General features: G+C 44.7%; 1 protein-coding gene across 1 annotated transcript in view; it reads left to right on the top strand.

Annotated features, from left to right (window-relative positions):
- UNC13C (unc-13 homolog C) overlaps positions 1-24,188 on the top strand; it is a 1,404,640-nt gene that overhangs the window by 1,204,029 nt on the left and 176,423 nt on the right. The window contains exon 28 of the mRNA XM_069624856.1: positions 13,061-13,117. Within this exon, the coding sequence (XP_069480957.1) occupies positions 13,061-13,117 (57 nt within the window). The remainder of the gene's footprint in view (positions 1-13,060; positions 13,118-24,188) is intronic.

Genomic DNA, 24,188 nt, shown 5'->3' on the forward strand with positions numbered 1-24,188 from the left:
TGTGGAGAGGTGTTTCTTTTTGGGTGCAGTGGTCCACGAGATTATTTCGCCCCTCGACACTGCCTTGTAGGATCTCCCTTAACACTCCCAGGTTGGCTACTGTCCCCGTGTTTAATTCAAAATATGATTTGGTCGCAACCTGGAGCTTTTCTAACAGCTCCAGGAATCCCAGGTAATAATTATTCAGGTGCCAGGGGGGAGGAGGGGTCGGTCTGAAGATGCTAAATTCTAGTACCAGGGGGGAGTGATCTGATATTCCTCTGGGGAGTAGGTGTGCTTGGTGTGCCTTATGTAGGTCTGTTGTCAGAAGGTTGAAATAATCTAACCTCAAAAGCGAAGCATGGGCTCCAGAGTGGTAGGAGTATTCTCTTTGTTCAGGGTGCAGATTTCGCTATACGTCCCGCAGTCCGAGAGCACCTGCGAATCTGGCCAATTTCATGCTTGTGGCGGGGTTTCTACCGTGTAGATAGATGTATGCGGTCTAATTCTACATTCATGACTTCATTAAAATCCCCACCCACGATCATGACATCGGACGTGTCCCTGGTAATTAGGGGAGAGATATCAGCATGTAGCGAGGTTAGCAGGGTTGATGGTGCACAATGCTCGCTACATGTACAACTGAAAGGAATCAGTTGTACATGTAGCGAGCATTGGGCATTACACACCAGTGCCAACGCCGCGGTAAAATGCAATGCTGCGTCGCAGTGCTTTTTTCCATTTTTAAAAAAAATATTCCAGCATTGTTGATGTCCACTACAAGCCCTGTCCCCTCTAGAACACGCCCCCTGAGCACCCCCCCCAAACTCCTCCCCCACGCGGCCCTTGTGTTGTCGGATCCCCCACCACATTATTTCCATTTGCACCACTGAGTGTCAGAGGCACTGGAGCTCTTCTAAGACCACGTGATTTAAAATGTTCCCTGTCCTGAGCGGCGGAGACTTTATATGTAAAAAGGGAATTTGTTTAAACCTTGCAAACTGATTGTTGGGGCTGGAAATTAAGTGATTTTAAAAATAATATGTGATTAGGATTAATATTTTAAATATGAAAAGTTTTAAATGGATTCTAGAGTGACAAAATCTTTTGTTTACCTCATTTGAATTTTAGTTTTGTTTGGCACTACACTAGCAGTGTGGGCAGGTTTAATTAAGAAAAAACGCAATGAATCGGCTGTTTGTCAGTGCAGTGGACATATTGCAGAACAGACGATACAAAAGCCACCAGTGGTAACTTTTAAATACCGCCATAATTAAATCTTCATTGCACAATGAAACCAGTAATAAATACCACTTGAATAATTCATGGCAGTAGTAAAAAAAAATACAGATAGTAGAATTGCTGTACTGCTGGAATTCCTCATTATCCAACAAAATATAGCCTGGCTGCGCTTTGCTGCTGTGTGAAGAAAAGGTGAGGTGTGAGCAGTACTGTCACAGAGGGCCTCTCTATTGGAGGCTGCAGCCCTCTCTAACTAACTTCCTCTGGGAATTTCCAAATGATCCTCTCCCTTTGGTCAGCAGGCTGATTTCACCAGTGCTTCACCAACAGTTCCTCTGTCAGACTCTCTCTCCTTCTGCCTCTGATTCTCTCTCTATATCTCTGTCCTCTCCCCTACACCCCCCTTTGTGATCTTTCTATTCTCCCTCTTTCTACCTGTACCTCTTTTCTTCTCCTCTCACTGTTCTCCCTTCCCTCTCTCCTACTATCTGCTCCTCTCCCTTTCTCATCTCACCTCTCTTACACCACCCTTGCACTACTTGGACCTCCCTCCCCCCCCTCTCTCTCTACCCCCTCTCTCTCTTACCTTTCTCCCTAAGTAACTCAATAACCCCTGTCTACTCCTCTACCTCTTGTTCTTACAGACTCTCACCACCTGTCTCTCTCGCTACTACAACCTTTCACTCTCTCCCCAACTCCTGATACACACTCTCCGCCTCTTGCACTCACTCTCACCTCCTCTTTATGTCCCCCTCCCTCTATTTCTCTCTTTCTCTCTTTCACTCACCTTTTACAGTGCCACCCTAACCCCACTGCATACAACTGCAACCACCCTCTTCCACATGCAATACCTTATATGCACTCTCAGAGCATTGCCCCAGTCTCCTCAGCACTTAATTCAACCATCTGCCCACCGCCTGTCCTCTTGGTCCACCACTGCTCCACCTGACCTAGGCAGCACACCTTGTAATCTCCTTGTGCTGGCTGGGCTTTTATAGCCCAGCCTTCCCTCTTCTAACAATCCTTCCAGCTCTCGTTGGTCTCCTTGGTCACATGCTCCCCTTGGACAATCTCTGGCTAAGGTAACCTTTTGGGGTTGTGACTTCCTCTGGAAGGCTTTAAGAATCCTCGTATCCCACCCCCTTTTCAATCGCCATGTGCAGTGTGGCAGCCATGTGCTCATGCTGCTTGTTTTCCTTGGTGTTTTCTCAGTGCACTGGTGAGTTACCTTTCCATTTGGGTGTGGCAAGGATTTCTCTGTCTACCCCTACCCCCGCCCTGCAGCAGCTTCTCACCCTCAGTTTGCTTTATGTTGCCCCACCAATAATTCCAGTGAATTCCATGGCTGTTCGTGATTCCATTCTCCTGGTTCCGGTCCAGGTTTTCTTCGTGGTGCTCAGGTGCATTCTGGGTGTTGCGCCTCTAAAAAAGACATGCAAGAACTCGAGCCAGATAAGGGGCTGGCAGGTATTGTAGACATGCCTGCGGTACCAGCAGATACATACAATTCACACTCAGGGGGGTAGGGACGCCCCCCACCACTGCCAACTTCCTTGCTCTGCATCTGGGTAGGACCGGCTCTGGTATGCACCCTGGTTGGTCGCCCAGTTCTCCGTAGTCAGGGCCTTTGAGCAACATGTCTTCACTTGAAATTTAAATAGGTCACAATGGGCTGCATTTTTAGTGCTGGCAGTGATTAACCCTGGTGGTATTTTATAGTGGTTGTATTTGTGTAGCTTCTGAAAAATAAAAAAATAATGTGTTCCTCTGGTTACCAGCTGTACTGTTATACAGCCGTCAATAATTTGGGAATAGTGTATCGCTGGCTCTATTGCACTCAACCTAACACGAAAGGTGGCCTAACACCTAGATTGATATGCACTTTTAAACACCATTAGTTCAATAATGTATAATCAATCAAAAGAGTCTATCCAGAAAAAATAGACTACCTGCATGGAGAGTATTCATCACTCATAAACAATTATATTTTAATATTTCATTTTATAATCACACCTTTTGTTTGGCGGTAAACATTTTTTTGTAAACATAGTGCCGATATTACTAAGGGCTAAAGTGCTTCATTATTTAGCTGTAGACATACATACATGCTCTAAAATAGATACCTGAGTACTCATAACATGTGCAATAACAATGTGCAAAACATGCAATGCTCCGCAACCTTACGGTCGCTTGAAAAGTACCTGATGTGCAAAAGTCGCAAACAAAATGATAACACAAAGTACAAAATACAAAATCCCATAGACAGAGTTCATTTTTACTCTTGGGAATATCTTCCTTAATGCATAAATATCTTACTAATTCCACGTACGTATTTATTCAAAATAAGAATCTTTCTTTGAAAACCTGAACCCTGAAATCGGAATCAGTTCGGGGACCTATTGTGCTCAACATCAGTAACCTCAGCTGAGTGGGAGTTTAGCTAGCGCCAGACGTTATTATCTAGAATCCGGGGAGATGTTGGTCTTAGTAGCATGTTTATTGCAGGTCTTGACTTTCAGTGTTGCATGCAAACCTCCGTCGCCCATAAGAAAATGTTTACCTAATGCGGACCTGCCCTTGAAGCAGACCCGGATGGGCTTTGATTGCAAGGAGGAAACCAAAAAGCCATTTGCACATGAACGTATTCATGTTTTTTTTGATGTTCGGAAAATGATAGCGTCTTATTTTGGTTCGAACCCCAAAACGTGAAGAATACACTAACAGCCAAACAGACACCAGCAAGTATAATGTCCGCTCTTTTTGCTGGCAATTAAATATGGAATGCATTGACTACGACTTAATTGTTTCTTCCATCACAGGAGAGAAATTAGTTCAAACATGGCTTGGTATAAGCTTCTATTAAATCAAAATTGTGGCACCAGAGGTGTGACATTGCGGGACGCAAATAATGACTTTCATTAATAATAGAATATGTGAGGTCAAGTCACAACCTGTCCTAGGATGCAATTAATTGGTTGGGTGAAATTCATTTCAGGAAATTGTCATTTAAAAAAAAAATCCCAGGAATAGTATAATGATTTCCAAAAGTATTGTTCCCACTTGCAATAGACGAGGTATATCGTTTTATGCATATTGAATTGAATTGATATTTTATTTCTATTGTGCTCATACACAAGTGTTAAAGAACGTGACAAGGCAAGGGAAGGGAACAAGGGACAACAAACGACAATCTTACTAGGCCCAGTGACAGTGAGAACGCGCAAGTGCATGGGGGATGGAGAGGGGAAAAGTGCAAGGAAGGGGGGAGTAATGGAAAGTGCAGAGCAAAAGGAGAACAGAATAAATAAATAAATAAATAATAAAAGCAACAAAAGTGGTAGTGCAGCCAGCAAGTGGCAGGTTATGAGTTTATGGAAGCATACAGGGTAGGTCAGATAAGTGCAGGAAGAAAAAAGGGGGGACTGTATGGGTTGGGGGTGTGACAGTATTAGTTTTATGACGGTACGATAACCTTCTTGCCAAATGACGATATATCATGGTTATCGCGGTATAGCAGGTGGAGTTAACTAATCTTAACAAATATTTTCTTAAAAGGTCGTACATTGTCAGATTTATCATCACAAACAAAACCAGGCAACCAGGGCCAGAATTGGGTGTTTCAACATACTTTCCACTGAAATGCCACCCCTTGCTTCCACCAAACAACAGAAAAACACACGTATGGAGCGGAGGAGGGGGCGGAGGAAGCCCTGCTGCGACTGGCAAAGCAAACTTAATAGCTTTTCTTAAGAGGTCATTTAGGCTTTTAGCTCCCCCACTGGCTACTGGTGAAGATGAACATGTCATCTTGATAATCAGCATGACACAGATCAATGGAGGCTGATGGTAGTATGCGCTTGTGCGCATATTCACACGCGTCTCTCTTTACGTTACAGCCTTAAGTTTACTTGCGGGCCAAAAGGTGTTCAGTAATCACAGACATGTTACCCTTTGGTATGGCAGCAGGGAATACCCACAGAGATTAGTAAATTTCGCAGTATGACTTATTATATGTAAATTCAATGATAGAACCAGGGAAATCCCCCATTGCCATATGTTTAGAAAACATTATCCATTATAAATATATAAACCACAACGCCGCCAACCGAAAGTAAACCCTTTTCCTTCTTGGCACTGTATCTATTCTTCCTATTGCTAACATATTGATTTTGCATCAGGCACGTGTGGTTTATGTAATGGCATTAAAAACTGCTCCAACTGAAACTACTTGGCAGATGGCACATCCAACAGTGCAAGACCAAGACTGCGCAGCACTTGCTTACTGCAGCCTCTACAAATCAGATTGAAAAGCACACTTAACGGTATGAACGGTATACCGGTATAAACAATGTGACGGTTATTATTGTTCAATTAAGTGGTTCACGGTATCTTTAACGGTATACCGTAATACCGTTACATCCCTAGTATGGGTACAGATACAGACCCCAGTGCAAGGGGTGGCCTGGAGGCAGTGCAAGAGGGTGGCAGGGTGAGCAGGAACCTGGGCCCGGAGGGACAGAGGGTGGCCAGGTGCACAGTGCCAGGAGAGAACAGATCAGCAGGGGAGAGGGAGGGGTGAAGGAAGAAGCAAAGAGGAAGGTCGTGAGCTGCTTCCAGAGCTGGAGATTGTTCTCCTCAAGTTTTAGAGTGGCAGGGAGGCTGTTTTTCAGAGGAAGGCCCCAGCCGAAGACAGAGATCTACCCCCAGTTTCTTTCTTTGAGAAACGACTGACCCTGAGGGAGTTAGAGGTAGAGGAGCGAAGAGCTCGAGAGGGGAGGTATTTGCAAAGGGATATCTGAAGATATTTTGGACCCAGGTCCCAGAAAGCCTTATGAACAATGCAGAGGGTTTTGAATTTAATCCTTGCATCCACTGGGAGCCAATGGAGAGATTTCAGAGTTGGAGAGATACAATACCGGGGATTAAGGCCAAGGGCAAGTCTCGCAGTCCTGTCCTGGATTAGTTGCAGAGTGCGGAGAGTAGAGGCAGGTAGGTTTAGAAAGAGGCTGTTACAATAGTCCAACGTAGAGAGAACCAGAGCTTGGGAGACAGTGAGATTCTGGGGGAAAGAGAGGAAGGGCAGAGTACCTCTGAGGAGGTGCAGTAGGATGTTTGACTTATTAGAGACATCAGAAATGTGGGCAGAGAAGGAAAGTGTGGAATCAAAGATGACCCCGATGTTCTTAGCCTCGCAGGTAGGGGTAGGAGGAGAGCCAAGGGAGGCCGGCCAGAGAGTGAGGGGAATGGATGGAGAAGGTGTGCCAATGAGGAGGATCTCAGTCTTGCTGGCATTCAGACAAAGATCATTGGCAGAACACCAATCTTGAATGGCACTAAGGCAATCAGAGATGAGAGAGGGAGAGGAGGTGGATGAGGGCAGCCTGAAAATGAGATGAGTGTCATCAGCGTAGCACTGGAAATTTGAACAGAAAAAGGCAATGCAGTGGGTGGGAGTTGCCAGGTATTGATTTAAAGGCCAGGGCGAGAGGTCAGACCCCTGGGGAACACCACAGGTAGAGAGGGAGATAGATGATAGGAAGGACCCCAGATTTTGTTTTTCAGTTGCATTATCAATGTTTCTCCATCCCTTTGGTCAAGGACAGCCCATCCTGGGAGGTCTCCTTTCCTTCTTCCAGGTTCCCAGGATTTGGAAGGGGCCTTCTCCTCCTTTCTCTCCTTTTGCCCTTTGCCCTAATGACCCCAGTATTAAACCCTGGATTTCGCCTACACCATATTCTATGTAAATCTACTCAAAGGGATGCGAAGTAGGTGCTGCTTATTAAAAAAGCAGACTATTTCCTCATGAGACCAAAAGCGATTTTGTAATTTTTACAAACGTTTCCTAATTATCTAAAGCGAAGTGGCATAGCGTAGCTTCTGCCATGACGACTGCCTCTTGGGGCTATGTCCTGTAACTGAGGGGGAGAGGGCCAGTTAGTGGCATGGCAGGAAGCAGCACGATTTTAAACCTGTAAAGTTGAATTGCGCAGCCAGTAATAAGCTGTATGCTGGTATATTTGCAGGTGAGTTGTGGGGAGGGCACTTGGGTTATGTGTATTCATAAAGAAGTCCCATGTTTGCTGTAGATGGGTGCTGCCCTGAGAGCAAAGTTGAGTCCAGTATTGCTAGCAGAGAAGTAGATAGGGTGAGGCCTGAGCAGGCAAGGCCCAGCCAAAATCTGCAGCACTGTTTGGGCATTCACCAATGTTGGTGTCACTGCCATGGGACCAACTACATTAGCTATAGAACCCACTTGTTAGATGATCCTGGCTATGCCTGGTTGCTGGAGGCCTGAGAATGACGAGGGACCAGCAAGCTGGCAGTAGAAGTGTAGCATTCAGATGGTGCCAGTGTAGACAAGGGATGGGGAACATGAAGGTATTCACCTGAAGGGTGAGCGGCGCGCTGATGAGTAGTGTAAGGTGGAAATTAAATTGGCAAAGCAGGTTAGTGAGGAGAGCTAACAGACTAGAAACCACATATGTGAACTAAGAAATAATGCAGCATTTCGAGGGCATTACCAGGTAAAAACAGCCCTCTGCCCAAGCAAATTGCAGGATTTTAACAAGGACCAAGAGATGTTACTACCTGGTGATGGCCCAAGGAGGGGGACATTATTGGTATTAGAACATTCTTCCCAATGAGGCTAGAATTCTCTTTTTAAAACTAGGAGACAATAAAGGAGAAACAGTGCAATGTTGGGACAAAGGTCTTATATCATCCATTATTGCCCTCTGCCAGTGCATTGTCTACAACGGAACTGCCAACATCCCAACGTTCTCTTAATCGAACCTGGATTACTGTATATAAAGTAACAGTCGACCCAGCACTAACACATATAAGGCAACAAAGAAAGAGCCGTGTATTGGAAGGAACAGAATAGGAATGGTACTCATGAGGCATCAGTCAAAGAGCGCATCGCGAGGCAGGACTCAGCTGAAAACAATTGAAGACAAAGGTGGAGCTACTGATCCAGACACACCTCACCATGAAGACGGGCCCTAAGATCTGGAGAAGCCCCAGGCGCATCAGCACTGGCCTCAGGTGTTTAAGACAGGGGTTGGCTCACAGGCGAGGCACAGAAACTCACCAGCACCGTGGTGCACAGCAAATGCACATTCCTAACCCCCACCTGACCTTCTAAGGCCTGTCCGATTTCTCAGTGCAGGGAAGTGTGTTCCCGAGGTACCCAAATATGCCCCACACACGTGTAAAGGCACATGACTGTGAGTTAGGGTGCGAGGATGAGAGTTCTTTGTTAGTTAATGTTAAGGGATATTTGTACCGCGCACTATCACCACCGAAGTGGTCGCCTGGCGTTCTTAGTCGCAGAATAAAGTTACAAGCCTCCTGACAGGCATAAAGTTGCAAACATCAAATGGTATAACACGATAGGGAATTACATGCCATAGCGAATAAAAGCATTACACGTGGGGTGACAGTGGGTGTGAGTAAGGCACCATGTGCACAGCAACACACTCACTCTTTTTCTCCCCCGCCCTTTATGGTAGAAACATTCGGCGTAATTACAAGTTTGCCGGTATTCTGGAGGTAAATCCACCAGAATACGGGAAAATGGAATTACCATTACCGGCACTTGGTCTGCCGGAATATCTAGCAGATGTAAAGTGCTGGGAAGGACGGAAACATGCCCATTTCATCGTACTCCATAGGACTACATTGTTGGATTTTGCCTCTGTTACGGGCCGTGCTGGTAATAAACACTGTTTCTTTGCTGGTAGGGGTCTGTTTTACCGCCAGCACGTAGCTGGACGTAAATCCTTAACTCCTACTGGAAAAGTTGTAGTAGGCTGGTCTGGTAAAAGTGCCAGGAAACGTTATTACTGGCACATTTACCATGTACTGGCTAACTCGGAATGAGGCTCATTGTATCAATCGTGCAACACTGTCTTCCGAAGGGGAGGGTGGCTGTCTACACATTCCCTTTATTTTCCCCAAGTGCCATGCTAAGAGTTCATAGGGGCATGGATTGACAGGCATATGAAAATCACAGAGTCCAGTGTTTTCTTTCTCAGTGTGCAGGGGGCAGCAGAGAGCAATATTATCCCTCACACGACCTTGCATTAATCCTCTGCCCAGTGTGGCTGCTTAGCTCTTCACTTGATAGGGCAAAGAATTGCATTTCTCCAGGCGACCATCAGAGGATCAGGGGTGGGGCTTAGTTCCTGGCATTTCACCCCTCCGCTCTGCCCCAGCGTCGACAGCAGCAGCAATCTGCGAGACGCTGTGGGTTTGGGCTAATAGAACCCAAAATATAAGTGGGGGCAGGCACAGAAAGTTTTCAGGGTTTGGTCCTGCTCCCGGGAGTTGCAAAAGGGGATTGCTTAGCTTAACAAGCATATCATGTCAGAAACAGGGGGATAGCTCAGGGGCAATGTGTTTGTCTTGGAAATAAGACCACGCAAAGCAACACAAGTTTGAATCACAGTCCCGTGCTTAGAGACTGATCTCCAGTATGTTATCATACCCAAAATACGTCCCCCTCCAGTTATATAGAGAGCACCTGTGTCAAGATGAAGTGCAATTCATTGTTACTAAATCATTTGAATATTTACTTTTGTCAACATTGGATGTTATGTTACATGGTTTAGTAGAGTGCGCAACTGATGGGTGACTTCTCTGCACTTAAGGATCAGATAGCAGCACTGATAAGAAACATACCACAAATAGATTTCAATAGATATAGACAAGTAAGTCAATAAGGTCTTCAGAAATGCCAGATGGTTGTCAGCTGCTTTTAATAGGTAAGATAGTTTGTTCCACAGTTGCATAGCATGGACAGTGTATCTCCTACCACCATAGTTTATTCCACAGTTGCATAGCATGGATGGTGTATCTCCGACCACCATAGTTTATTCCACAGTTGCATAGCATGGACAGTGTATCTCCGACCACCATAGTTTATTCCACAGTTGCATAGCATGGACAGTGTATCTCCGACCACCATATTTTATTCCACAGTTGCATAGCATGGACGGTGTATCTCCGACCACCATAGTTTATTCCACAGTTGCATAGCATGGACAGTGTATCTGCGACCACCATAGTTTATTCCACAGTTGCATAGCATGGACAGTGTATCTCCGACCACCATAGTTTATTCCACAGTTGCATAGCATGGATGGTGTATCTGCGACCACCATAGTTTATTCCACAGTTGCACAGCATGGATGGTGTATCTACAACCACCATAGTTTATTCCCCAGTTGCACAGCATGGATGGTGTATCTACGACCACTATAGTTTATTCAACAGTTGCATATCATGGACAGTGTATCTACGATCACCATAGTTTATTCCACAGTTGCATAGCATGGATGGTGTATCTACGACCACCATAGTTTTTTCCACAGTTGCACAGCATGGATGGTGTATCTACGACCACTATAGTTTATTCAACAGTTGCATATCATGGACGGTGTATCTACGACCACCATAATTTATTCCACAGTTGCATAGCATTGACGGTGTATCTACGACCACCATAGTTTATTCCACAGTTGCATAGCATGGACGGTGTATCTACGACCACCATAGTTTATTCCATAGTTGCCTAGCATGGACCGTGTATCTACGACCACCATAGTTTATTCCATAGTTGCTTAGCATGGATGGTGTAGCTACGACCACCATGGTTTGTTTGACAGTTTCCTTGCATGAGCGATGAATCTACGAGCACTAAGTATAGATTTCCTGAATCTTTTCCCTCATAGAAGTAGAACTTGAGAGAGGAAAGTTTATGAACTTGGGTATAGTGGGCCCATTTCTGCCTGACACACTTCCGAACAATTCCACAACAGGCTCTTTGAGTGAGCTCAGGGCTTTGAAGATGATTCTTTTCTAGATGGAAATCCAGTGTTAAGACTTCCGTGCAGGAGATGTGGATGCCAATGTATTGGTTGGTGTCATCTTCCGAGCAGACACAATTTAAAGCCTTTGTAGTCTTGACAGTCCAAGTAAGACTTCACCAAGGCTAGAACTTCCTAACTACTTTGCGGCTGTGTTAGGTAAGGAAATATTGTGCCCAAAATGCAACATAGTCATATCCGGTTTTTAATACCGCATTCACCAGATGCTCTAGGGTTAACTTTGAATCCAGAAGAACGCCCAGATTTATCTCTTGGGAGGTGGGATCAGGGCAAGAGCCTGACAGCTGGGCGAGATTTTCTTTGGCCAGTGAGTGGGAAAGGCTCCAGCTAACATAATCATTGTTTAGTTGGCATTGAGCCACATATTGCTTCTTGCCATCTAGATATCTCTCCAGTAATGCATGCCATGAGGCTGGATAGGTCTTCCTCCATAGTTATATACACATCTTGAGGAACATGTTTGTGGCATCTGCATATTTCAAATGCCATCTGCGGAGTAAGGTGGAAAGTTTTAGCAGTGGTTGAATATAAAGCTTGGACAAGGTAGGGGTGACGGGTCAGCGCTCTGTAGTAATCCATAGAAAGGGAGCTCAAATGGAGATGCAAAAGAGTAAATCATAACAGCAGAGGCGTGATTTTCTCAAAATAAAATTTTTAAGCCTTTGAAGAGCAAGGTCCACAAAGCCCCTCTTCTTTAAGGTTGAAATGAGCACCTGGTGGCCAATGGTGACGTTAGCAGCAGATAAATCCTGTAAAATAATAGCTCTGACACTGCCTCCATCCCTCAGATCGCTTACGTCATCCAGCATCCTGCTGCCCACAGATTCTGTACTGTGAGCTGGCTGAAAACCCATTACCCACCTGTCCGGTCACAGCAGGTCACGCATGGAACATAGGAAAGCATTTTACCGATAGTAGGTTTTTATGGGCTAGTGAACGACAGTTGTTTGCATAGGGCTGGGGTCTGCCCCTCCACCCTAAAATAAGGCCGGGGTAAAATGTTAAAAGTTGTCCCATGTGGTCAGATATCCTCGATCCTGAAAACCAGTTTGATAAGGACCTAATCAGAAAGTTGATTAAGTACCACCTTCTAAATTACTTTGACAATGTATGTTATATTTGATAGCGGCTAATAGTTGGCCAAATGACTAGAATCTGCAGGAGGCTGCTTAAGTTAAGTAGGTTGGCGTCAGATGACTCCGTTAGCTCAATCTGCCTAACGGCAGGGTTTGAGACCTTGGAGTTCTTGGTCTTATGCTCTTTACTAGGCGTAGTGCTTTTTAGATTCTGCTCATCAAAAGTGTTAGCGAACTTTATCAAAAAAATAATTGCCGTGAGTTACAAATCTCTTAATTGGAGCACTCTTTGTGGATCTGGTGATCAGATTATAGTCCCTTACACAACTTTAATGCAACTGTGTATAACTTGGACAATGGATCATGGTTTCTTCCTCGTATTTGTTCTGTGTTTTTCGTTATGCTTTTCACATTAGCAACCTCTGTAGTAATCAGTTCTTCAGGTTTTCAGTGGAATGTGTACTTCTAATCTACAGCTTACCCTTACGTTCAAGTTGGTCAGGTACTCATCTACAGAACTGACCTGAGGTGTTGAGAGCTGTGTGTGAGTTGCGAGTGTAAATGTGACTGTGTTTCATTATAGCTCTTCAAGTTTCAATTCAGTCGCAGCCTGGTGTACCATTTTTCTCTTCAAGGAGATTCCCTTAATCTGAAAGTAGGCCAAAATATGGTCTGACCCAATCTGTGGGGCACTGTACTTCCCTTTGTGTGCACTATTTTTCTTTAAGGTCAGGGCGCTTCAGACATTCCAGGCTCTGCATGATTTGGCGTAATTTTCTGTCAATCTAACAGTTTCATCCGTTTTTCATATTAGGGACTATGCAAATAATACCAAAAGCCTATCTTCTTTAATGTATATTACTGTCCTTGCAGGGAGCCCAGATGATTTTCAGTGCAGCCAAGGATCTTGGGCAATTATCCAAGCTAAAGGTACAGCAGCATGTTTGTATGGCATCTTTTGATTTTTGTTGTTGTTAAAGTGCTGTATAACCCTGTTAAATATCTCATGGTAACGATGCTCATGGTAACGATGCATGCTATTTGCCATTGTCTAGTACACCGGAACAGAATTTGGTGGATAAAATATCAAACAATTGTATGTTGATCAGTAACTTCCTAAATCTTGGTAAAAAACTGTAATTAAAGAAATTAAGTGCACATATATGTAATGCCAACAAGAAGCAGTATCCTCTCTTCTTCTGACTTAACTTTCATCAATGCACATTTGGAAAATGAGGTCTGGTTTCATGTGCATTTCCTGTCCCTAAACTTTTTCCCCAGCTTATGGCCGCTTTTTTTTATTTTTTATATTTGGCTTTTTGTAAAGTGCATTAATGGCAATAAAAGATGAGAGAGTTCTGTACAATAATCACATTCCATAACTGTGGAATACTTCATAATCGGTAACGAACAATTAAATGTGCTACGTTATGCATCTGTGCTATTGTACACCTCTGTAGAGCGCTCCGTTATGTATCTGTAATGGTGTATACCTCTGTCAAGCGCTTGAACAGGGTTAATATACATGACTCTCTATACCTAGAACAAATGTTTAAAGCTAAGGGCTCTGCAATTATATGCTAGACAGTACTTTACATTACATGCATGTTTGGTAAGAAATTATATGTTCAATGTTAAATTACATTTTATGTAAACATTGCTAACTTTACATGTAAAACAATACATTATATGACATTTACGATTTCAGGGTTCGAAACTGGTGGGATCTGGGAGATATTTGGCTCATGCTTCTACCCTAGGAGAGTCTGGTTAGCCTAAAACCAACAGCTACCAGGAATAATTGTTGGCTCCCCGGGCCGATCCGTGGATTACAAACATGCAAATGTCAAATTAACTTCCTAGTATTTGAGAATGTTAATAACGAAGAATAAGAACTCATCTGATACACATTTAAACATAATGAGAAAAAAATAAAAATGTGCATCTCATGATCTTATGCGCATGTTAGGTTTTTGGTGTGCTGGCTACTCGCTTCTGGTTGCCTAGCTCCTGCGCATTGAATCTTAATTTTGAACTCTGCAAATGTAAAAAAAAAAAAATGTCATATATTATTTGTACTTATATATTTTGTAACTTGTATGTGTAGGATATGGAATGTTGGGTAATTCTGTTCTTTAAAAGTGCAAGTATGCTCGTCCTTTTTCCATTGACTTGAGTGAAGCGCAGCAGCTAAGGGGTTAATATGTAGAAATAAGCTTGTCTTGTGGTCTGACTAGTAAGATGAGGAATTGTGTTCTCGTGACAAATGTCAAGATCTGACCAATTCACAAGCATAGTCCCGCAACCCTTTGTACTTACTCCTCACACCCATGCAAGTGCTGCTGCTTTTGTTGACAAACTGCAGATCACCCTACCATAGGTGTTAGCAAATCTGATGAATGCCTGTACGGCATTCAGGGTGTAGGGTAGAACCCAGAATAGTCTGATTGTTAGCATCCTGCATGGTAACGCGAGGGAGAGTAAAGATAAACTCCAGCAACTTAACCCTATCAAAATGAATGATGAGTTATTTCCAATTTAGCACAGCATGTGTGCTCACAAAGAAGTTGTAGTGCCTGCTATATGTGTTGCAGATGTTATTGCAAACAGGAGAGCTATATCAGGATATGGTCCAAGTACAGGACTACGAACATGTCAATAACCTCTTGAAATACCTGGAATCCTTGTTAATGAAATGCCTGAATGTAGCGGGCACATTGCATAAACCAAATTCCATAACTGTAAACTCTTGTAAGCAGTAGCATGTACGAAGGCCTTTCACTCAAAGCAGCTGTTATCCATATCAAGTTGTGGGCATCCCTTAGGTTATGACTAGTGAAGATGGCTGCATATTGCACTTGATTAGTGGAGAACAAAACGCAGGCAATGGATATGGTTCTTAACGCTTGGGGCTTGATTTGCAGAAGCATTATGTAATGGCACAATCCCATTGAGAAATGCTTTGTAAATCAGGTCTTTGGTGTTGATGGGTTTACAATGGATACACCTCTGCAGCTTGCCTCCTTTATTGGGCATTCAAGGCCATGTAATTTGGGACTTGGAGTATCCAATAAACCCATTCTGTAGGGAATCTGCTATGTATGTCCTCAGTTGATGATCTTTGGCTTCTGTGAGTGAATATATCCATCTGCAAAAAATAGGGCTCCGGGGGCCCAATCGATCAAACCAATATTTTTCCCAATGTTATTTCTCGACCTCTTTCTTGATGAAGATGACTGTGAAGTCGCAAGTGTGAACAGCCCTGATAGTGTGACAGCACAACGATAGCCTGATCTGATTTTGGTTCTTGTTGTGGCAAGTTATTCATGGATAAAACAATGTCCTTGAAATAGAGCAATGAAAGGAGACTGTACGAGTACCTCAGTTAATATAAGAGTTGGTAGTGACAGCCACTGAATGCCTTGGATGACACCTTAATATGGAGCCAGAAGCAGATTGAATATTAGCACTTCACTGTGTTAATGCGGCTATAACATGGTAAGGTCTACAGATGATCAAAGTATTGGGTTGGATGAAAGCTTGTTGCCTTCCAGTGCTCTTAGTGGTTCTGAAGAGTTATAATTCATGGTTCGGATCTGGTGGTTGGAAGCAGACGTAATGCCCATTTAAATCCTAGATTCTCCACTGTCAGCTGAAGGGCTCTATTGCAATAAGTGGTTATTTGGATGCATAGATTTGTGGTCTGGAGGCACTGGTCCAGTGTTGACAGAGCTTGTGCAAGCGTGTTTGTTTCTAAGGGTGAGATTTCTTGCTGCCTGATATACTTCTGTGTCTAAGAGGACGCTGCTGCACAAAGTGACCCAGCTCTCCATAATGTGCGCAGAAGTGCCGCTCTTCTTCTGCATGCCACCTTGGTTAGTCAACCACATATTGTGTATTTTTGCTTGCACCATGCATGAGGCTTGGTGTTACTGGCAGCCTCTGGTTAACTCAAACTGGGACGCCCCATCATTCTTCACATCTCTCCAACATAGCAGCATCCACCACAAGAACAAGGTCCACCGATCTGCGGTTAATCGTCTGCCATCGAGGACAGTACTAAAAGCGCAACCTTGAAGTCATTACGTAGGCCATACAGATGCCTGCTTCAGCTATGGCCAGGACCGCTCAGCAGCTAGCTCGTTCAGTTGTGTAGTGCACGTCGTCATATCCTTTCTCCCCTGTACCAATTCCAAGAGGTCAGGATTGGTTGCCTATTTCTAGTATTAGGCTGCAAGTTTGTGAAGCATTTCACCCACTTACATATTAAGGTTGTATAAAAGCGTTTTGTTGTTCACCAAGCAGTTGGCTAAGGCTACCTCCACCTTTCCAAGTATGATTGCGCAAAGATTGCTTTTGACTGGAATTGAGGGGGGGTGGGGTGGGGGGAGCACCCTCTTCTACATACAGTCTGCAGTTTGTACTAGTTGAGGAATATGCAGAGCCTGCGACGATCCCCCGGGAACAGTTTTGAAATGGCTCGATGAAGTAGAAATATTGCAATCACTTGAGGTGATGGAGAGGTCTGTGGAACAATAGGTGCTGCTGCGCGGTACTCATCCAAAGCAAAAGGCGAACATTGGCTTCCATCTTGTACCGTCAAGTCTGCATGAGGTCTCACCGTTTACCTTGATTGCACAGCACAGGAGTGACTGTGGCCTCCTTGGGGTGATACAGGTGAACGAGGTCCATAAAATGATTGTGATCCATGTAGTCCATGTCCATAGCCCCTTGAAACTTCCTACCTCTGACAACCTGGCCACAAGCAGAAAGATGGAAAGGAAAGTCACCAAAGTTCCTTAGAGGTTCAAAAGGAAGAGGGATGGTGAACTAGTAGAGTATACTTTGCCTGTATTCCCCACTTATAACACCACGTTACTTGAGAGACTGGAAAGAGCAAGGAAAACCTATACAACTTGGATCCCACTAACCGTGCCCGAGTCCATAAGTCAAAATACTCACACAACAGCACACACAGGAAAGGGAGCTCACACAGTGCTGGAGCTACAGGACAGGAGAAATCCAATTCCAGGTCCAGTTGCAGGTCCCAGGAGGAAAGCAGGGATGTTATGAGTAAGTGAATGAACATTTTTAAGAGTGTTTTATATAGAATATAGAAATATTCTAATAATTGTATGGCTTTGTTTTAATGGTCAAGAGTGTTGTGGAGGAAGGCCAACCTCCATATAGACGAGTTATTGTCACCTTAGACTTAGAGACACCGGGCCAGATTCTCAGCAAATAGGGCAAATTAAAGGAGCGCAATGTGCTAATTTCAGTTGCACTACTTTCAGAAATGCTCAGGTCATCTTATTCTCAAAAGTGTCCAGAGGATTCCTGGAGTGGCTGTGCAATAGTGCAAAGATGCACTGTGCAGTCCCCTTGCATTCATTAGTGCTGGGAGCATGCTTCCGACACCAATGTATGACAGGCTCCCAGCAACCACATGGTTGCTAGGAGCACATTTCACTCGGGCGGGCGTTAAAGGGCCTCTGTCTCGGTGCAATGCATGTAAAAAAAAAGCACTTTCATCTTCCATCCCTGTTTGGGGGATGGAAATGCAGGTGTGACAGTCGCGGTTTTAAACCACAGCTGTCGCACTTTAGTAATAAACCTTGACATGGTCAGAAATGAATTTGTCATTATTTGCACTTCCCCCATGCCATTTTCAAAACGTGTAGGGGGACGACCCTCATCTCTGGCCATTTTAAACCACATCCCATTGCGAATTTTACGCATCTCTTCACTTGCGCCAAAAATGTTTTTGGAATCTGGCCCACTTTGTCTCCCCTGTTTTTGCGAATAGTTAAGTTTCAATGTTGAGAAAGCTTGGGTTTAGTACACTAGGCCGTTGCCTGCCTTTTCTGCCACCTATATGGCCGTTGACATAACAGCTCTTATAAGACGTTTTGCTTGAGCAACGCCTATACTTCTTATACTTCATTCAAAACACATTGCAGTATTAATGTACAACTGTGTAATTACATGAGTCAAACTAAGACTAAAATTCAATTCTAACATTTTCATTTTAAACATCCGCAGACAGCCAACAGATTGCTTTATACATCTCAATACAAATAGACAAATGCAATCACAGATCGTGCATTGTCGTTAAACACAAATACATGCAATATCTGTACCAGTCTTCAGTACAGAATCCTCTTCCTGACACAAGGTTATCCCACGCCTGTGTTTACATTACACATGATAACTTTACAGAAGTCGCAGGATGTTGTATACATTGCATTTTATTAGAACATTTAATTTCCTCTTGAAAGCAACCTCTGGAAAGTCAATAATGCAGGAGCATTAGCCAATTTGTTCTGCTCACTGCCCATGAAATGATAATGGAACATCATTTATTGTCTTCAGCAGTGAGAGCAGCATAAGCACTTTAACACTTAAGAGCAGTAGATGCTCACAGAAAGAAGAAACAACAAACAATTTAACTGCATCACCCACAGGGTACTCTATAGCCTAGGACTGAATTAGAACGCTGGCGTAATATATGATTTTAGAACACTATAGTGGTGTTGAAGTGCCCACTACTGATCCGATTAAACCTGTTCTGAAGCTGCTGCAATTCCCCTCTTTTCAGGACTGGAAGAAACAGCCTTCTTAATAAAACACGGGGAATAAAGCAGCGATCATATTTTTGAAGGAATAACCATATTATTGCGATGTGTATATTCAATTACTCTGCTTAGATGCAATGGAGAGCTCCAGAATTGCAGATATTGCATAACTGGAATGTCAGCTCAAATGACTTGGCAGTAGTTAATATACAGATCGAGTTAAAGCTTATAAAGAACACACCACAAAAAACATTCGTGCCAGGCGCTGCGACGAACAAAATGTACCCAGGGCACCAGAGCCAGGGGGTGAGGGGCAGTGTTGGGCACTATTATTAATCAAATGTTATAAAGTCAGTGCCCTGACCCTGTCCCAGAACACCAAGGGATTGCTGTGATTTGGGAAAGCCAGCCTTGTCTTCAGACCACAGACAGGGTATGAGGGGCAACTGTGGGCAGTATAGCAGAATAAATAATCAAATGTAATGATGTCAGTACCCTGCTCTTGTCCCAGCACATCAAGGGGTTTCTGCGAGTCGGAAAAGCCAGTCTTGTCTTTGGACTGGAGCCAGTGGGTGAAGGGCAAAGTTGGGCAGTATAGCCTAATAATTAATCAAATTTGATGAATTCAGTGCCCTGACCCTTTCCGAGCTCATCAAGGGATTTATGTGAGTCAGAAAAGCCAGTTTTGTCTTCGGACCAGAGCCATTTGCTACCCTGAGGCAGTAGAGGGTGGATGTCAGTGTCTCGTTCTGAGTGCATGTCCCATCCACTGAAAGTCTGATATGTCCAGAAGAACCTGGCTGCACTCATATCTTTCCACCCTAACTTGCAAGTCCAGTGCCCAGCTCTATGCAAAGTTGATGGCAGAAATCCCATGAAACTGTCGGCCAACTCTTCAGTAGACCAACAAATAAGGGCACTATCCAGGAAAACCACATCCTGAATTGCCCCATTGCAGGCCCTGGTACCAGCACGGACCTATGTGAATGCTGCATTACATGTAATCTGGCAGATCTGTATTGCCTTGTGAGATGCAAGTAGACCTCACTATGCTGTGGAACCTGTATGACGGGGGACTGCCAAGGCATCAACAGGCAACTCAAGGCCAATTTCTACCATTTAAGGGGCTATATTATAACAAACAGAAGATTGTAGGATTAAATTTAACTAGGACCACTTTGTGTGAATTCACCAACCGAGCTAGACTACTCTACAGGGCTATGGTCCTCAGTCTTTCCCTCTGTCCCTTAGATCCCACCTTGCTGGAGTATAGAATTTTGCACAGTCTTTGTGGCCTAATTGCCCTGCATGTCTTTCTTGGAGGTTGACACTGCTGCCTTTGCTTTCGTAGAAGAAGTTGTCAGAATAGTGCACTTAATCTCTGACAATACGAGGCACCCACTACACTGTGGTACTGCTTCTTCCCTTTTAGTCTCCCGCTCCTCTTCCCCCTCAGGCATCTCTATCCTACTTTCCACCACTCCTCCTGCATTTCCCCTTTCCTGCTGTTGTCTTCACCACTTGCCCTGCTTGACTTCCTCCTTTTTGCACCTTTAATCCTCACCGCTCCACAGCGCACAATACTTCACCTCACAGCTCCAACTCCAGACTTCCACACTTCCTTTTCAACCTGTCCTCTTTGTGCTCTGGTGGGCTTACCCAATGAACTCTAAATTATTTATTTGTTTTTACTTGTATTCAAGTTGCAAGCAAGCACTGTTGTTGGAGTACCGACCAAGAACTACAAATTTGCCAGCCATAAGTGAATGTCAGACAGGTCTACATATGACTCCACAATCTGATAGTACTTTGGTGAAGTTCACCATCTTTAATCTGTTGTCCCTAACAGAGTGGGGATGGCCACTGCTCAGACTCCGGATTTCCTCTGTGCAGGTGGTGGGTAACCAATGACTTTCGTGTCTTGTAGAAGCTTGCATGAAGGCTAGCAGTTGGGTTCACAGAGAGAAGGACTACCACTACATGCTGCGCAAGGTCTTTTCTAAATACTTTTCATAAGTGTCCCGAGCTCCATGAAAAAAAAAATGGTAGTGGTCCTGTGATCCACTTGGTGCTATGTTTGTGTAACACATTTTCTTCTTTCCTACATTAACAGCAACTGGGACAAGTGACATTTCTCCCAGGGAAGTAAGCAAGTTCTACCTGAACGGAAAAAGGTGACATTTCACCTAGAGAAATTATAAGCTTCTCGCCAAGACTGCCATCTTGGCCGAAAACTCTCCCTGATATGTATAAACACACTCTCATGAGGAAAGGCCTTTGCAGGGGGGTTCAGAGAAAGATGTCTGGGGATGGACTGGTGTAACGAGGGAAACCCCTGTATATCTGGGTTCTACATCATGGAGTGGATGTTGGTCCTCTGCCCCCATATTCCACCCAGTCCCAGCCTCAAGCCTAAGACATGGGATTTCAATACAAGGACTCTCGTTGGGAGCTTATCAGTAGAATGAAGTCTGCAGCGCTGTCTGAGACTGGAATGGCAGGCAGGTCCTCAACACAATGGGCCTCATTCCGAGTCCGGCAGTGACCCTGCTGGTGTTACCGGCGGGTTGCCGCCGGACTCAGAATCAATTACTGCCGCCTGACTTCCCGGTTGTAACAAGGGGGTTGTCCTACCCTCAATGAATCTAAGAAATGCACACAAATAATGAAGTGCACTGTTTTTTAGACCCTGGTGGGTGCCCATACAATTTGGGCAACCGTTGTTGGGAACAACATGGTGGCTGTTAACAAACACATATCTCAAAATCATGTAAAAGAGTTTCAGCTTTTAATTATTCATTAGCTGGTGCTTTTCATTCAATTTGCAAAGGATTTAGGTTTGTATAGACACATGACAATACATGATGTACATTGTGGTAAACAAACATAGTTAGAAATTCACTATAGCATGATTACAAATGACATAGGGTGTGGGTCATCCACTTGTACGTTTAATAGGCGATTTGCTTATAAGTGGAATGTCCCATGTCATTAGGTGTAGAAAACACAGGATAACAGTACAATGCCCGGCTAGAGTCTAACCTCATATTAGGTCTACGTCTGAGTATGATGTTAGGAGTGTAATTGCAGCACTGAATAATGCCCATGGAAGGTCTGGGTCAAAGTGCTGCTGATGTTTCGGCAGAATAGATCATAGCCTTCTTCTGGGGCCAAAAAAAGGGAGGCAGGAGACTCATTGGTCATGCTTCGGGTGGGAGCCGGTGAACACAGGAGGTTTCATCATTGGTCAGATGGAGAAATCAGAGAGGTCTGTGTGGGCGTAAATATTTGGGGGCGGCCGAGATCAAGGTGGGCGGCCCGTGGGGGGCCAGTAATGGAACCCTGGTACTGAGTGCAAGGTCCGTGGGGGTCCGGGTTCGGCAGACCTGTGGCTAGCTGGTGAATTGGGCCCAATGCTGGAGGAGGGTTGAGGCGGAATGAGCCAGGAGAGAAGTAATCAGGGCACTGTGGCTCAGGAATAAATTCCGTCTGGTTCGTCCTGCAGTGAGTCAGGGCGAGCTGGAGCAGAGCCAGCATCTCGGAATGGCGCCTGACTTCCCGATGTCACCGGGCTATTCCAAGTCTGGTGGCCGGGAAGTCAGGCGCCGGCAATTTTGTTAATCCCCATTCCCATAGAGTCATGTGGGACTGTATCGGAATGGGGATACGGGAGCCCCCGTAACAACTCTGCGTACCGTGGTTGCTGCGCCCAGTAGGATCAGACCTGTTGGCCACAGCGGCTCCTGCAGGCAGACTTGTAGTTTGCCAGTCCAGAAACAACGGTGCGGTAGGCTTACCGGCAAGTTGTTTCCAGACCGGCAAACTTATAATGAAGCCCAGTGTACTACATGGCAAAGGAACCCTCAGTGGGGAGGGGTTTGTAGGAATTATGGGTGTGTAGGAGTGAAGTTGGAGATGAGAGCAGCAGAGGCAGATGGTGCGGGAAAGCACAAAGCTGCTGTGATGCATGGAATCAGAGACAGATTTTCACCTGATGTTTAGCTAGCCCTCAAGGCTTTTAAAGCCTCAGGTTCAGACAGCTGCACCATGGAGGAAGGGTAAAAGAGACCATGGCTCTTAGAATGCCTGAAACAAATGAAACACCTGATACTTCAATACCTAGCCAGTCAAGGGTGAAAAAGGAGAGGGTCCTAATAAAAGGCACAGGACCAATCAGTTACTAGGCAGCAGTCACCTGGAGCACAAGGAGAAAACAGGATGACAAGTATCGAACGCCGAAACATAGCAACAGTGAAGAGATACCCTAAGCTACTTTCTGGCCTGTTTGAGTTGGCCATGGCAGGAAATACTATTGGAGAGTCCAGAAAACTCTAAAACTGCTACCAATTGAGCTTGCAGCCATATCCATGAGTAGTGAGCAATCACTATATCCCTGAGAAGTCAGCTTGCCACCAAATCCCTGAGAAGTGAGCAGGCACTATGTACCTTTGAAGTGAGCAGGTACTATATCCCTGAGAAAGTGAGCTTGCCACCATAGCCCTGAGACGTGAGCAGGCACTATATCCCTGAAAAGTGAGCAAGCGCTATATCTCTGAGAGGTCAGCAGGCATTATATACCTGAGTAAGTGTTTTGAGCACTATGTCCTTCCGAAGTAATAATGGGGCGTTAGCACCCCATTCCAAGGGCTGGAGTGAGGGTAACGGCCCAGAAGCCTGAGTTAATGGCACAAGCAAACCATTTAGTGGGGTGAGTAAGGAGGGGAGGCTGTATCCCCAACCTAGAAGATGATTGCCTTTGGATTACTATGCGGCAGCCCTTTGGCCAACCTAACTATGCCCTCAGTGTCGGGCAGGGAACAGCTAAATGTGGACAGATAGCAACACAGCTTCTTTAAGGGTGCTGTGCGCTCTCAACGGTATTATGGAAGACGAAATGGCAGACAAACCTCAGATGCAGCCTTGTGCATCAGGGAGCATGGAATAGCTGTTTACGGTACCCAGCAGAAAGATTGTGGGGTACGGCTGCAGAACAGCCAGGATTAAAGCCTGATCAAAGGGAATTAATTAGGGGAAATGTATGAGCACATGGGAGAGCATTGAGAAGGGTTCCGAGAATGTGAGAGCAAATTGCAGAGGAGAGAAGAGAGGGGAAATAGGCATGTTACCCTTGGGTATGAGTTTGGGTTGCCAACGAGTTAGCGGATGGTAGGATGTTTAGGAAGTAGAGCCAGGTTTTCTTGGACAGGCAGAAGTGGTACAATACCTAACACAACCTGCAGACCAGCTTAAGAGGCCAGCCCCCTTATAGAAGCTCGGTAATTTTAGTTGGATGACATCCGGCCTCCCCTTTGCTGCTGCCAAAGGCTAACATGCAACCAGACTCTGTCATTGACACTTGATTGGAGGGTTCTTCCCGGAGTCTGCCAAAAGCACGAGCAGCAGGAGGTCCCTCTGGCAGGAATACA

The sequence above is a fragment of the Ambystoma mexicanum genome, chromosome 11 (genome assembly GCF_040938575.1).
Source record: "Ambystoma mexicanum isolate Mex_15411 chromosome 11, UKY_AmexF1_1, whole genome shotgun sequence".
Taxonomy (NCBI): domain Eukaryota; kingdom Metazoa; phylum Chordata; class Amphibia; order Caudata; family Ambystomatidae; genus Ambystoma; species Ambystoma mexicanum.